The sequence below is a fragment of the Dromaius novaehollandiae genome, chromosome 12, assembly GCF_036370855.1.
Source record: "Dromaius novaehollandiae isolate bDroNov1 chromosome 12, bDroNov1.hap1, whole genome shotgun sequence".
Taxonomy (NCBI): domain Eukaryota; kingdom Metazoa; phylum Chordata; class Aves; order Casuariiformes; family Dromaiidae; genus Dromaius; species Dromaius novaehollandiae.
In genome coordinates this window covers 19,781,246-19,794,987 of record NC_088109.1, presented here as the reverse complement: position 1 = coordinate 19,794,987, position 13,742 = coordinate 19,781,246, and the positions used below count along the sequence as shown (strand labels likewise).

Below are 13,742 nucleotides of genomic sequence, written 5' to 3'. Positions count from 1 at the left end.
TTTTAATTAAAGGAAGCCTAATGTGCTCTGCATGGCCGCGGTGTTTTGGGGGGCAGCAGGAAGGGAGGCAGGAGCAGACCACGAGCGTGACCAGGTGCCACGCTGAGGTCCTCTGGGAAGATCAGACAGGTCAAGCACAGCAGATCCCCATCCCCTAACGTGCCCATGGCCATTTTGGCAAGTCCTCATTTCCGCGCACACCCGGCAGAGAGCGATGCCATGCACAAGGTCCAGGGATCCTCCGCGCTGCATGACCGAAATCGGCACAGGACACCGCAGAGGCTCGCAGCTCTGCTTTCCGCCAAATAACGTTTTACATGGGGGTCAAGGAGAGGCCAAACCAGAAAGTTATGAAATGTCAAACTTGTTTTTTTGCTAAGCCCCAGTATTAATAGCAGTGCGGAGGCCAGGCTGGCAGAGGAATTCGTACAGCATGAAATAACTCGCTCTGGAGCCAGCGAAGCTCTGAAATGGCTCCAGCCCTGCGTCCATGCCACGAAACCGGCCAGGTGCATGAAGCAACGCTGCTGGAGATGCTGCTTTCCTGTAGCTCATAAAACAAACCTAGCAGTGACATCACTTCTTCTGTTTCTCCCCTGTTGCAGAATTTTAATCAATAGCCCAAACAGAAACATTTGTGATGGTGAAGTGATGGCTACAATTAATTTAAATCTTATAACTGGAATGTTTTCACCAGGGAATTGAAGCAAATTATTCCTTTGCTAGTGCATCTTACTCTCATTTACATTTTAATCCCAGTAGGACCTTGCTCTGTTATATTTGGAAAATGACTGTAAAAAAAGGGAAAAACAACATGGTTGAAGTACTCAGAGATGTGCAGAGAATTTAGCTATTAACTTTGCTGGCAGATGTGCGGCGGTACCAAGCCCTAAATGATTAGAAATAAGCACGAATACTGAGTTTTTCCAAACATCGCTGAATGCAGAGGCTGGTGGCATTTTGAATTATGCACACAAACACAGGCAAACAAACAGCTGGGGTAGAAGGTTGTGTTGAAGGTGCAATTACACATTAGCCAGAGCAGAGCAAGTCACTGCTTCATTTGTAGCACAAGTAAAGGGGACTCTTCACTGCAGGACACCATGCAGAGGGAAACCTCTTGGTTCCCGCCCTGCGGTTCTCTAATCCCAGACTCAAGCCTTGTTTTCCTTGCTGTGAGGTTTTACCGCAGGATAATGAATGCATACTTTTTTGCTTTCAGTAAACACGCAGTGAAGAAAGGCTGTTGTCGAAGTAAAATTAGTACTATATCCCTGCTTACACTGGTTTACCTTACCTAGCTGTTCTTATTCTGAAGTAAAAATACACAAATAAATGAAACACTGACTTTTCTTCCCAGTTAAAGATGGGAAGTCCACAACCTGTGGACCGTGCACACGTCCACAGACACAAACTCTGTCACACCATTACCACGCTGGGGATCCCTAACGCCCATTACGGACTAGCTGATCCCAACAGGAATACTGATCATGACAAGGCAGCTGCACTGTCCACCCCAGAGCACCTTTAGGCTGCTTTCTGCCAACTTAGAGCCACTGCAAACTACCTGCACCAACCTTTTCCAAATTAGAGGTGATTTACTGCAGTTTAGCCTAACTGTGACCCTAAGATACTTTGAAACAAAGCAGGAAGAAGTCCAATTTTACTTAAAATAATTACTTTCACACGGTCTTATACAAGGATAGCAACATACTGGAAAGGCAGCAACCAGCTAAATCCTTGGAGCTGTTCCCAAGGTCAGTGTTTGCCCCTGCCTCGAGCCACCCCAACACATACTCCACGAGATGCCCACTAGGTCTCCCACACCTGTTTGCTTATTGCTCTTCTTTACTACATTTGGTTCCCTAGGTTAATTTAGCTGATCTCCATCAGCCCACAGCTTGCAAACAGGGGGAAGGCTCCCAGGCAGTGGATGTACACCCTTGCTTGGGATTCAGCCATGCCACGGAGGAGACTGCAGCTCACGCCCGGGGTTTGACACTGAGCGCATGGTTATCCTGCGGCTTCCGACGGAAATATTCGTACAAGAGTTTCCTTACTCATTTCAGTCAAAAGGAACCAGGTTAGCAAAGACCTATAGTTTAGACTATTAAAACTACTCCAAAGCATTGTGACTGAAGGGTCCAAAAACAAGCAGCCTCTCCAGCAGCTCTGCACACGCACAGCACTAAGCAGCGTGGCACAGCTGGATCCAGAAGATCGCCTCTTTCTCCAGCTGATCTCCAAGGCTGTCCTGCCACAAAGAAACTCTCCAGTAGTTGTCAATAGGATAGAAAAGGGATCAGCTGCCTCGGGGCTGTCTGAATAACAGTTGACAACAAGATGGAGAGCTTCAGATCTCATAAAACATTACCGATGTTTGATAGATAAGAGATTGCACATGCGTGCCATGAAGAGGGATTCCAACCCCAAAACAGCAAAAGCTGGCACTGTGTGGTATTGGCTGAGCCCGAACCAAGCGTCAGCAAGCTCCTAGGCAGGGGGAAGGGAGAAGTCACCATCCCACTAGTAGCCTCTGGGACACCACTGTTTGCAGATCATAGTGCTCCAAGCCCTTACATAATGCAGGTATTGACCTCAGAAATTAACCCCATCTCACCCAAGCGTCCAAAACATTGGAGGGATAATCGTATAAGGCTGCAGAAAACTATTACAGAGAGGCAGTAGGTGCAGCGGAAAAGCAAACTGGAAACCTCCTTTGTTTTTTTATTCTGACAAAGAAACAAGTGATCCTAATTCCACGAGGGCTTTTGCTCTTCATGACAGTTCCCCCAAGAAACCTTCCAGGTCTGTAACACCCTGGGAGCTGGAACAGTTGTTTGCTGTGTATACATCCAGCGCCTGTGCTCTGCTTCTAACACAACGGTGCACTGAGCAGAAGCCAGTCTCAGCTGGTACCACACAGTTCTCATCACCAGTAATGCTGCTAGACACTGCAAGAAAGCAGGGTGGCAAAGCAGCATAGGGTCTGTAGCCACTCTGCACACAACCAGCTACTCTTCCTGTGGATGGAGGAAGCCAGCAAGCTCCTTTATTACCTTTAAAATTCAGTGAGATGCTGGGATACAGCAGCAACAACAAAAGGGGAATCAAACATAGGAAAAGATTAGCTTGTGCATCATGTGCACTCTGGATAGCTGAGTAACATCCCTGACTACCTGCAAGGCTAATCGGCTCTCTGCGCCCTTAACAGAGTGATGCAATACACAATATTTCTGTAGATAAACTCAGCTGGACTCTTGTGCCTGCATTTTTCTCGTTGCTTTGCCCTTCTGGCTGACCATTGTCCAGCAGATCAAGCATGATGTTTTAGTATTAACTTTCAAGGTCTTACAGAGATTGTTCTTCAAGAGCTTGTTGAACTTTTGACACTGTACATCCATTTTGTCCTGCAAGATCAAAAGGAAGAGACTTATGGTCCAGGTGTAGGTATTTGCACAAGCTTGCTGCAATCCCAGGTTTGCAGACTGAGCTGCTGAAGAGCCCCATGAACGCCACAGAAATGACTCCTCTTGAGAGGTTTCAAAAAATGCATCTACTATCTAGGCCATGTTTATAGGGCAGTTCATCGCTTACCATTCCTGGAGACTTCTGTGAAACTGACTGTTTACAGACACAGAACTTCTAAAATTTTGTTCCATTCACGGCCTCCTTTCCCAAATAGCATGTTTGGGGCTGAAATTTTCCAAGCTTCTAGCACTATAGATCAACAGATCAAATTTTGCAGCTAAAAGATGAAACCCTGGCTGCACTAAAGGTTATGGCAAGGTGCCCATTGACTTCAATGCAGCCAAAATTTCACCCAGAAACTACATGCAAAGTTTGTTGAGCCATTCTTTTTATTACCCAAGTGCAAAGAAACACACACTTTCCTAAAAGACTCCTTTATATACAGTTAGCTGTAACATTTCTGAATATTATAAAACTAAAGTTGAGGTTTAAAGGCCTAATTCTCACTGAAGCCATGTCACAAGCTACATTTTAACATCTCAGCTTGCGCCTTTTCATGCATGACTGATAAACAGTCCCGTGGCTCAAACTGGCCAAATCTTCCATTCCAAAATGATTTATAAGAAAAATGAGGAAGGGCAGGAGGTGGAGAGGAAAAGAACCACGATTTCGTTTTTCCCCTCAGTTGGCTCACAACAAGTCTGACTGGATGTGAACAGGATGATAATCTCAGAGAGCAGCCCCAAAGCTGCGCATGAGCAGCACAAGGCTCATGTCCCCATGCTTACACATCTCTGGTGCACCTTGGCTGCAACCACACTGCTGCACAGAACAGCTGCTGGGGGAGCCTAGAGACCAACATGTTCACCATGATGCTGCAGGGCCAGCTCAGGGATAAGCCTAAAAGTAGTCCCAAGGGCAAAACCTTGGATGGATCCAACAATCAGCAGGCATGAGTAGGTCCCAGCCCAGACCTCTCCCCTCTGATCATGTGGTGATACAGCTGGGCAAGGACGATGACCCTTCCCTTGCAGAAATCTGGGGGGCCTGCTCCAAGGGCAGGTAGGATTTGAGGCAACCTGTACTGGGTTGTTGATAGGGGATGAAATGAGGATAAGAGCCAGTGCTGCTCCTCAGGAGTGGTATGGGATCCTCAGCATGCCCTAAACCACTCTGGTGGGCGTTGCTGATACATTCCTGCTCACTCAAATACAATGTGTAGCTTGACTAGATGCTATAGAATTGCTCTAGGTTTACACTGGTGTGGCTGAAAAGAAAATCAAACCAAGTATTCAATTAGTTATGCACTCCTAGATATTTATTCTCCGAGATGAAACTCCTATATCTGTTATTACTGCCTTTCTTTCTTATATTACTATTAGCATGCTGCTGCTTTTAGATATATGGAGGTGCCAACATCACTTACGAGAAACAAAAACTAAAAGATGAGAACATGACAGGAAAGTGTTTAGAATTATTAATCATTCAGAAGAACAGAGGAAATAATTGATCTTTCTTAATTCTAGAAAAGTGTATAATCATGACACAGGGACTCTTCCCAAGATTTCTTCCAAGATCTATTTCTTTTGTAGTCCATTTTTAAAACCCAGATGCTACAGTGACTTGAAATCTCAGTGAGGCTAGGAGCAACAGTTACCACACCACAGGACAGATCCACAAAGACTGAAGGTGTTCTTACAGCAATAAACTTAAACATTTGTGAAAGTGCCAGGAAAGGCAGAGCAGGAGAGCTCCTTCTATTGATAGTGAATTCTAAGCCCAAAGTTTGTGTAATGGCAAATGCAATGCTGAAAAGGAAAAGTCATCTTGCTTCTAACAGCCATGAGAGCATCTCATATTTTCCCACTTAAACTGACATTCTCACCACACTGATCCCCTCCTCTTGTTACGTGCTGACACCTGGAAGAGTCAGACGCTTGCACACTGGGCTATAACTTATGGTGATAGCTCTGCAGCAACAAGATTTAATAAAAGTCAGTATTTAAAGGGGGGAAGATCAATAACGAAAACCAAAAGCTTTATATAGTAATGGCTTCTTCCCCCATCAAGATCACTCACACCAGTTCCCTTGCCATATTCTCCTCTATATCTTCATCTGGGTGTCGAAGACCCCAGCTCACAGAATATGAAAACAAAAGTCAGAAATCTCAATCAATTTGAGACATCTGTAACATTAAGTGCTCAGTTTCAGACATCCTCAGGAAGGCTGTTAGGGCCCTCTGAAAATTGGAAGTCAGCCCTCTAACAGCCACACACAGAGCCTGAGTCTCTTTTGAACTTTTGCTCAGACTCTGCTAGCCCTTTTCAGTTCTCCACATGAAACCACAAGAGCCAAACAGCGGTCATAGAATACATGTTCATTATTTCAAAGTGAAATAGGTGCTTATTAGAGCTGACAATTTAACGACTATGGAAATGAACTTTTCTGTTTTTATCTACAGAGGCCATAGCCCAAAGAGCCTGCTGAAGCCTCCTCCCAGCTCTGCCTATCAACTCTAGCCAGATCTGAAAAGGCCGCTTCTGCAAGCAGGAAAGCAATTCTTTCCTCCCACTTCTCTGTGACTTCTTCAGTCATTTACATCCCTAATTCTGAGCATGCCAATTAGCATCAGTTGTGGCAGCAGGCTAGCAACATTGGTATCTGCCCACTGGGAATGGGTTGAGACCATCTGCTGGCTCTTTAGCGGCAGGAGCTTTCATTCTCCCTTGACAAGGGCTGGATTTGAATCAATAAGCAAAAAGTTGCTTGCTCCTTTGCCAGCTTTCTAAGACACAAAGTCATCTTGGGAATCACATGTTCAATAACACTAGACATAAGCTGTCAGAAGAGTGAAGATGCAGGTTGTCCGCAAAGTCACAAGTATTGCTCAGGGCACAGACAGAGCAACTTGTATCACTGTCCTGAGTACAAGGTAAGCCTTCCAGAAATTTTCTCCTTTCACCATCTTCCTTGCCATAGCAGACCACAAAACAACTCCTCTTTCATTGCTGTATACTATTTCCTAGGGTAGATAAGATGAGCACGCACACCTTCTGTACAGTGCATATGCCTGACACTTGTAATACCTGACCCAAGGAAGTCTCTAAATTGCACAGTCCTGGGGGCTAAGGCATTTACAGGAGAAGATCCCCCCATATAAGACTTGTTTGTAATACTCTTTCCTTAAGAATGTGTCACTGACCTTTTTTGAGGCAGAATACTGACTTAGGCAGATCAGAGTCCATGTGGCCTTTCTTGTGTTCTTAAGTGTTAATCCTTGCAACATGGGCTAAAAAGAACTGAGACTCTGCTAAGACCCCAAGCAGTAATCTTTGAGCAGTGGACAAAGCATCAGGAACTTAAAAGCAAGATGGTCTTCTACTAACTATTAACAGCAATGCACATACCACCTTCTCAGATCAAAGTTGCAGGCTAATACCTGGCATCAATGTCTGAGGCAAACATCCCTTTAAGGATAACCAATCAATGATTTCATTACGAGGACAAGCAATACTTTCCCATGAGCTTTGCACAATACCTATTTTTGAAAATTAGGTATGAGTATTCAGTTCAGTTTTTAACCTGAAGAAATCAGTGGACACATTTGGGCTTTCAGAAAGATTCTGCAGAAAGAAAACTAAAACTCAATCCCTTAATAAATGACTGGCAGCAAGATTCTAGTGATAGAATCAGGGAACATTTTAAAACATATTTACACACTTGCTCAAGATTTACATGTACCATGTAAATACCATGCCTGTTGATCAGTGGGACTTAACTTTTCAAGTTTCCAACATCTTCTCTACAATCGTGAGAACAAGAAACATGTTTTTGTTTCAAAAAGGAAGGCAAGAATGGGAACTGGGCAAAAGATGTAATATTGAATATGCTGAAATAACTGACCAAGATTCAAATAATCAAGAGGGCCAAGCCTCTACCCCAAACACAGCAAGATTTGCAATGAGATAATAAGAATCAACATCATATATATTGTCAATAAAATACTTAGCAATACTGATTTTCTCTAGTGTGCCAACGTGTATCATCAGAAAACAGAAAGCCAAATCTGCAGTTAGATCTTTCCAATAATTTCCTCTTTTCTACTTTCGGCGTAGAGCTCTTTCCTTCTCTGATTTAAAGAGAGATATGGTTTTGCTTCACTTACCTCCTCCGTAGGTGGTAGCACACATGATGGAAGTTATCCAAGCAATCTGGCTGTAGGAGATGCTGTAAACAGCCTGGAGCTCTTTAAAGTAGATTGTGAAAGCTTTAGGAAAGGTGTATGCAAATCCAACCGAGATGGAAGCTCCAAACACCACTGCCCATCCCCATCCACCATCAGGGGGTACATAGCCCAGATCTGAAGGTACTTGATGAGACATGGTCAATCTAGATTTCAGAGCAAAAAACACATGCATATCACATGTAGTCAGGCATCATTTTAAAGCTTAATAAAATAATTTAAATGTACAAAGAGTCACTCACTCTTGGAACCGTGGCTTTTCCTGGCTGTTAATGGTTTTATTGTGCAAATCCTACAAAAGGAAAATCACCCTTCCCTCTCCAATTACCCAGGCCAGACCTTCCACCTGTATTTTAAAACATCTTGAGGTACCCTCAAAATACTCCCATGGCTCCTGTATTACAGGGACAGACCTCATTCAGAAGTCAGGTTAATACCTCCGTTTGCTTTTCTCTCACACATTCAGCTTGTAGCTCAGTGTCTTACCGCAGAAGCTGGCTTCTGGAAGGTGTTCTTGTCACAGTCTCACAGTCACTCAGTCTGTCCCTCTGGAGAGGGCGAGAAGCCAAGGTTTTGCCGTTTTTAGGGCAAACGCTTCATTGTGTATTTTTCAGATGTGGGTGGAAAAGCCTCATGATTTCAGGTTATCCCTGCTTAAAAGAATAATTCCTATTACATAAGCAGCAGGCAATCGGTCCCAAAAGTATGTCCAGATCCCCAGTTCTGCACAGGGATGAGGTTCTCTCGGCAGCTCACTTCCACTGAACTTACAAGCAAACTTCTAGCAATTTCTTGCAATTTCTGGCTGAGATTGCTTCCTACTAAGGGGCAGCAATTCCACTTGTGCCTGGCTCTTGCCAGGTTAGCAGATTATGTTCAGGAGCAACACAGATCAAAGAGGGCATTCACTCATTTGCATTCTTCCCATACTCTCTGGCCATTAAAATAAAATAAGGGTAAAAAGAAAAAAACCCTATATGCCTCTCAGGAGATAATGCACAAGGCTCCTCTCAAGGTCAAGACTTTAAACAGGATGAGAGAGGAGTAGTTTCCACAGCCAAGGGTGCTGGGGGGAGGGGAGAGACACAGGTTGCAACCGTGTCTGTGGATAAAAGGTGGTTTATTGCCTTTATCTATTGCAAACCGGGAAGCAATAGAAGTTGATAGGGAAGGACATCATCAGAAGTGAGGGGAAGAAGCAGGCCCCATGCATCGGTTGGACACATTTTTGTTGAACCTCAGAGGTCGTAGTCAGTTGACTAGGGAGAGAGGGACCTTTATCTGGCAAAGAAAAACCCTCAGGGAAAATAGTGTAATTTGTGTGAAAAGAAGTGTAAGTGTGTCTATCTGAGAGTCCATCACCACTTGAGAGATGCTGTTTGGATTTAAGCTGCAAGTAGGAGGACACTATCGGAATAGCCAAGAACATGCCTACAAACATGCTCCTGAAATCAAGCTACGCTTTCTTTCCTCAATTTTCACTGCTGCTAAGTGCTAACACCAAAATAGGGCCCTTACACTACAGGCCTCAAGCTCCCCAAATGCCTACAGAGAATTGCGTGTGGACAATTGGTGCACATATGGTGTAGACAGTCTTCTCCAGCCTTAGTATCATCCTGGGACAGCCTCAGACTGTGAACTGGACACACAGCATTAAGATAAGGAGCTGAGAAAGGGTTCAAGAATGATAGAGAAATATATCGAGATCCAGTTCCCAAACCCTACAACCTCCAAAACAGTTTATTCCCTGATCCTCTCATTAAGATGCTGATCCAGAGCCTCCTTCTTCTCGTTGTTAACCTGCTGTCTAACCCAAGTTTATTCATGTCTGTGGCAGCCAAAGGCTGTGGAAGGGAACGCAGCCCTGAGCAAAGAACACGACACTGTCTTTGAACAAGATTTCCAGATCCAGCAGGAAATATGGGGATGAATTAAGAAGTACTCTTCACCAGACCTCCACCAATGATCTGACAGTTTCAGATCCTCAGAAGAAAATTGTTGCTTTTCCTCATCGTAACCTTTCCTCACTGTCCTTTTGATTAGCAGCTGAGACTGTTCAGCTCCAATTACGTTTCATTTAATGGAATTTACAGTAAGCACATGTTCAGTGTTGCAAAGGCATCTCCTCCGGTTCTGGGGGTCTGCAGAGGGCAAGAGGTTATGCTGCAGAAAAATCACCACATACCAGTCCTGTTCTCACCCTTCTCCCTAGCATCTACTACCAGCTGCTGTAGGCAAGACGGACTTGTGGTCTATTCCAGTCTAGAAAGCAAGCAAGGATTATGCCTTGCACATGTGGCTACAGGTTTTGCTTACCTGAGGCCCACGTGAGGATTCATTACCAGTTATAGTCCAGGATCATCACTGGAAGATAAAGAAAGGCATGGTAGAAGTCCTTTCTTCCCCTCTAATTATCCTTAGAATTGAAGCCACTTTATTCTATTGCTTGTCTAGGGTTATTGTGGGAATGTCTACATAGGCAAGTCCAAACAGACATGAGTACTGCCTGTGTTTTGATCTGGCCACCTGCCAGCAAGTCTGGGGCAGAAGCAGTGTAGCCACACCAAAGCCTCACCAGTGCTCCAGCTAGCATACCCGTCTGGTATGCACTGAAACAGCAATGGCCAAGAGCTGTTGCATGCTTCACATAGGTACCTCAAGCAAATGCACAGATCAGAGCTACTCAGCTGTCTTCTACAAGGCAACAAGAAAAAGAAAAAACTAAATGCACAGCTGTGCATTTAATGTCCAAAGCAAATGAGCCACACCTGATCATAACTGGAGGAAACAGACTATAAATGGTGATATTTAAGAAATCCAGTCTTGAAAAACCTCTGATTTCTACCTGGGTAACATCTAGGGTTGTTACTTGTTGGATTTTGAGATTTCATTGCTATATCAAAACAAGACCAACTAAAAGGTCTTAAAAACAAACAATAACAAAACCATAAATAAGAAGCATCCTGTTAAACCAAGAGGTTATTTTCTTATGCTGAATTATCATTTCAGTAGCAAGGAAGATGGCACTCGCAGAGTTTCTCCTGTTCTGACTTTAAGGAACAAAATGGTCCTATAAAAATTAATGCAACATTATTTTCTCACTGGGGGATCCAGAGAAAATGGAACAAGTTATTCTGATGCAGAATCAATTATCCATCACCTAAGTTTTTCCATAGGAAGAATAACTGTGAATTGTCTTTTAAAATTATTTTAATTATATTTTGTTACTGTAGGGATTTTAGAAGGAAATCCATGTTAAAGAGTAATAGTGGCAGCGCTGAAATGACTGTCCATTGACAAGACTTTCAAGAGATTTTACTATTATCGAATATGCATTTCATTGCACTGGGTATTTCTTTCATTTATGGTAACTCTACTCAATTTAAGTTATTCAAATATTGTTTAGAATACCCAGCTCCCACAAATATTGACATATCTTAAAGGCTCTGAAGTTAGGCAAAATAAAAATCAATTCACGGGTGAGCATAGTCAGGGCATGTTTTCTTATTCAACATTATGTTGGGTACCCCATGTTTTCTTATTTAACATTGTATGTTGGGTACTCACAGTCTATCAAAATTTAGGACATGCAAAAATTCTCAAAATCCTCAAATTCAAGCCTTTTTCTTAGGAGTCCTTTAAAAAGGGTGAGTGTGAACTTCAGACATTTTCAAGAATTAACAAGAAAGGTTATTTTTTATTACAGCCAATTCATTCTGCTTGTAAAAGTGTATGACTAATTGTACAACGCCTTTAAAAGTCTAACATTATGAATATATTTGTTAATTTAAATTCATTTTCTGTTTAACAGAAGATTTATCGTGAAGACATTTGAATAAAATCAGACTGTGGTATGTGCTTCATTGTCCAGCTTTTATATATCAAGTCTAACTCTTACATAATATAGAAAGTGAAAGGGAGGAACTGAACTTAATGAGAATGTAGCGTATACTTAAAAAACCCCCCCACAAGTTATCTCTCACTTTCCTGACAGTAAAACAAGGTCTGCAGTGGCTAATCTGGGAGAATAAAACAGTGACTTCAGGGATTATTTTAACAGGGTTTAGTAGCCTGGGCTGTGAACAGCCAGTAATGCAACACATTCAGTCTCCCCTCCTTTTTGTCATGCACCACTGTTTGTGGGCAGGTCAGCACCGAGGAGGGTCCAAGGCCGCTCTCGCGGGGCATTTCCCCTTCCACTACCGGCCACAGCCGCTCCAGTCACGCTACGCGTGGAATTTTGTTTGTTAGTTCTTTGAGAATCATCCCATCGCATCCTATCCTCGAGGGGTTTTATCTTTGCTTTACCCAGAGTGCACTGAAAGTCCTACTTCTTTCTTTAGTTTCCTTCTATCATGTAAATGAGGAACATCCCGACTGTTGTTTTTCATATAGCCATAGCATGGTCCAACTTGGGTTCACCTACAGTCTTCCTCACTTTATGCCTAGCTCCTTTTTGTGAGGTTTTACATTGTCTGCACTTCCCATCCCTCCATCCACCATTCCCTGTAGGCTTCCTGCTGTATTCCTGTTAGCTCTTTACAGATGGTTATTCAGTCAGTCACCTCTGGAGCTTCTTCAGCTGCTATTTTGCCCTTTGACTTAGGAAACTGGCCGAGGCTGCTATCAGCAACTTCAATGTTAAAAAAAAAAGCCAGGTCTCCTGCATAATCAAGTCCCTTAGGTCTCAGTCCAATTGACGTTACCTGCTTGTCTCCTTAATTTTTCCTTTTGGAACCAGTGTGTACAACTACTGTCCTCCCTTTTTGTAAGCGAAGTCAGTTTGGGATTATTCTTAGACTATAATATTATAGTTTAAGCACTATGATAAATCAAAACCAAGTCTAATGCAGCTTCACCTGTTGATCCAGAGACTCCCTGGTGCTAAATTCCCCTCTAGTCAAACAAGCCACCAAGCACCAGACATACGAATTCACTAACCACCATTCAACACGGCTGCTTTCCTCAGCAGGGCTCCCCTCCTTGCTGACTCCCCTCCTTGCTGCACTCTGCTCGCTGGCTCCCCTGGCAGTGACCTCCTTGGCTTTTAAAGCCTTGTGCTAAACTCTTCCCCCGCCCCAGATTCAGCCGAGATCAAAGGTTGAGATCAGAGGCTGCATCCTCAGCTACAAGACCTCTCTCGTACTTACAACACCCCCCTGCTCCCACCATACCCCTCGAGTCACAGGCAAACATACCAACAGGCAGCAGGATCCCAAATTCACCGACCCTTCATGAACAAGGACCCTCCTTCACTCACCAGGAACAAGTTCAGGGCAAACTCCCCATTTACTGTGCTCCCAGTGCCGGCTTCTCTCGCACCTCTACGGATGTTAATAAATTGTTAGCCATCTCTTTTCCTTCCATCCTCTCTCTCTGTACATATTAACTTAGTCTTTCTCCAAGTCACTTTTCTCCAGGCTCTGTTCCCACTCTCCCCTGGGGGAACTCGCATACAGAGCACCCCTGTCTGTGCCAGTCCTGCTGTGGCCATTTGAACCTCCTGGCTGAAACTCCCTCCCATGCAGTAGGTCAGCATGAGACCTCTGGGTCACCTAAATCCTGCGTCAGACTTATTTTGATCACTCAAGAATAAAGAAAGAGATTCATAGGCCAGGGCAACATGCAGCGGGGGGTAAATTTCATCCTGGAGCAGGCGGAGGGAGAAGGGATACAGAAAGTTCCTGAATTTATTGCCAGTAACTGAGTAGTTGAATTGGACCAGCGAAAGAGCAATGTCCACAACATGAGTACACACTTTGCAGAGGTTTATATAACCCAATTTCAGTAGGAATGTTTCCATAAGACTTACACTGCAAATCCCCATTTGGGGGATTTAAAACATTCCCCTGCTGTGTTTATAATCCAGACACTGCAACAGACTATTTAGGCCCAAGAAATAGAGGAGAAAGCTAACAGTAGCCAGGCCAGTGTAACGTGCTTGTCCAGTCCAAGTAGAAAACTCATCAGAAAAGGAAACAGACAAAGAGAAAAACAATTCACCCAAGATGACTTAAGTCAGCATGT

At 43.7% G+C, this 13,742-nt stretch overlaps 1 protein-coding gene across 5 annotated transcripts in view; it reads right to left on the bottom strand.

Moving 5' to 3' along the window:
* The window catches only part of LOC112989794 (monocarboxylate transporter 2-like), a 45,307-nt gene extending 32,216 nt beyond the window's left edge, over positions 1 to 13,091 (bottom strand). The window contains exons 1-4 of one of the 5 annotated variants that reach the window (XM_026111157.2): positions 12,657 to 12,742; positions 10,032 to 10,079; positions 8,202 to 8,368; positions 7,638 to 7,861 (exon numbers count right to left, since the gene is read on the bottom strand). In XM_026111157.2, coding sequence (XP_025966942.2) covers positions 7,638 to 7,854 — 217 coding nt within the window. In that variant the 5' untranslated portion in view covers positions 7,855 to 7,861; positions 8,202 to 8,368; positions 10,032 to 10,079; positions 12,657 to 12,742. Of the gene's footprint in view, positions 1 to 7,637; positions 7,862 to 8,201; positions 8,369 to 10,031; positions 10,080 to 12,656; positions 12,743 to 12,975 lie in introns of those variants that run through there. The other 4 variants (XM_026111148.2, XM_064519175.1, XM_026111173.2 and 1 more) reach the window with 4 other exon arrangements.
* Between the last annotated feature and the right edge of the window lie 651 nt (positions 13,092 to 13,742).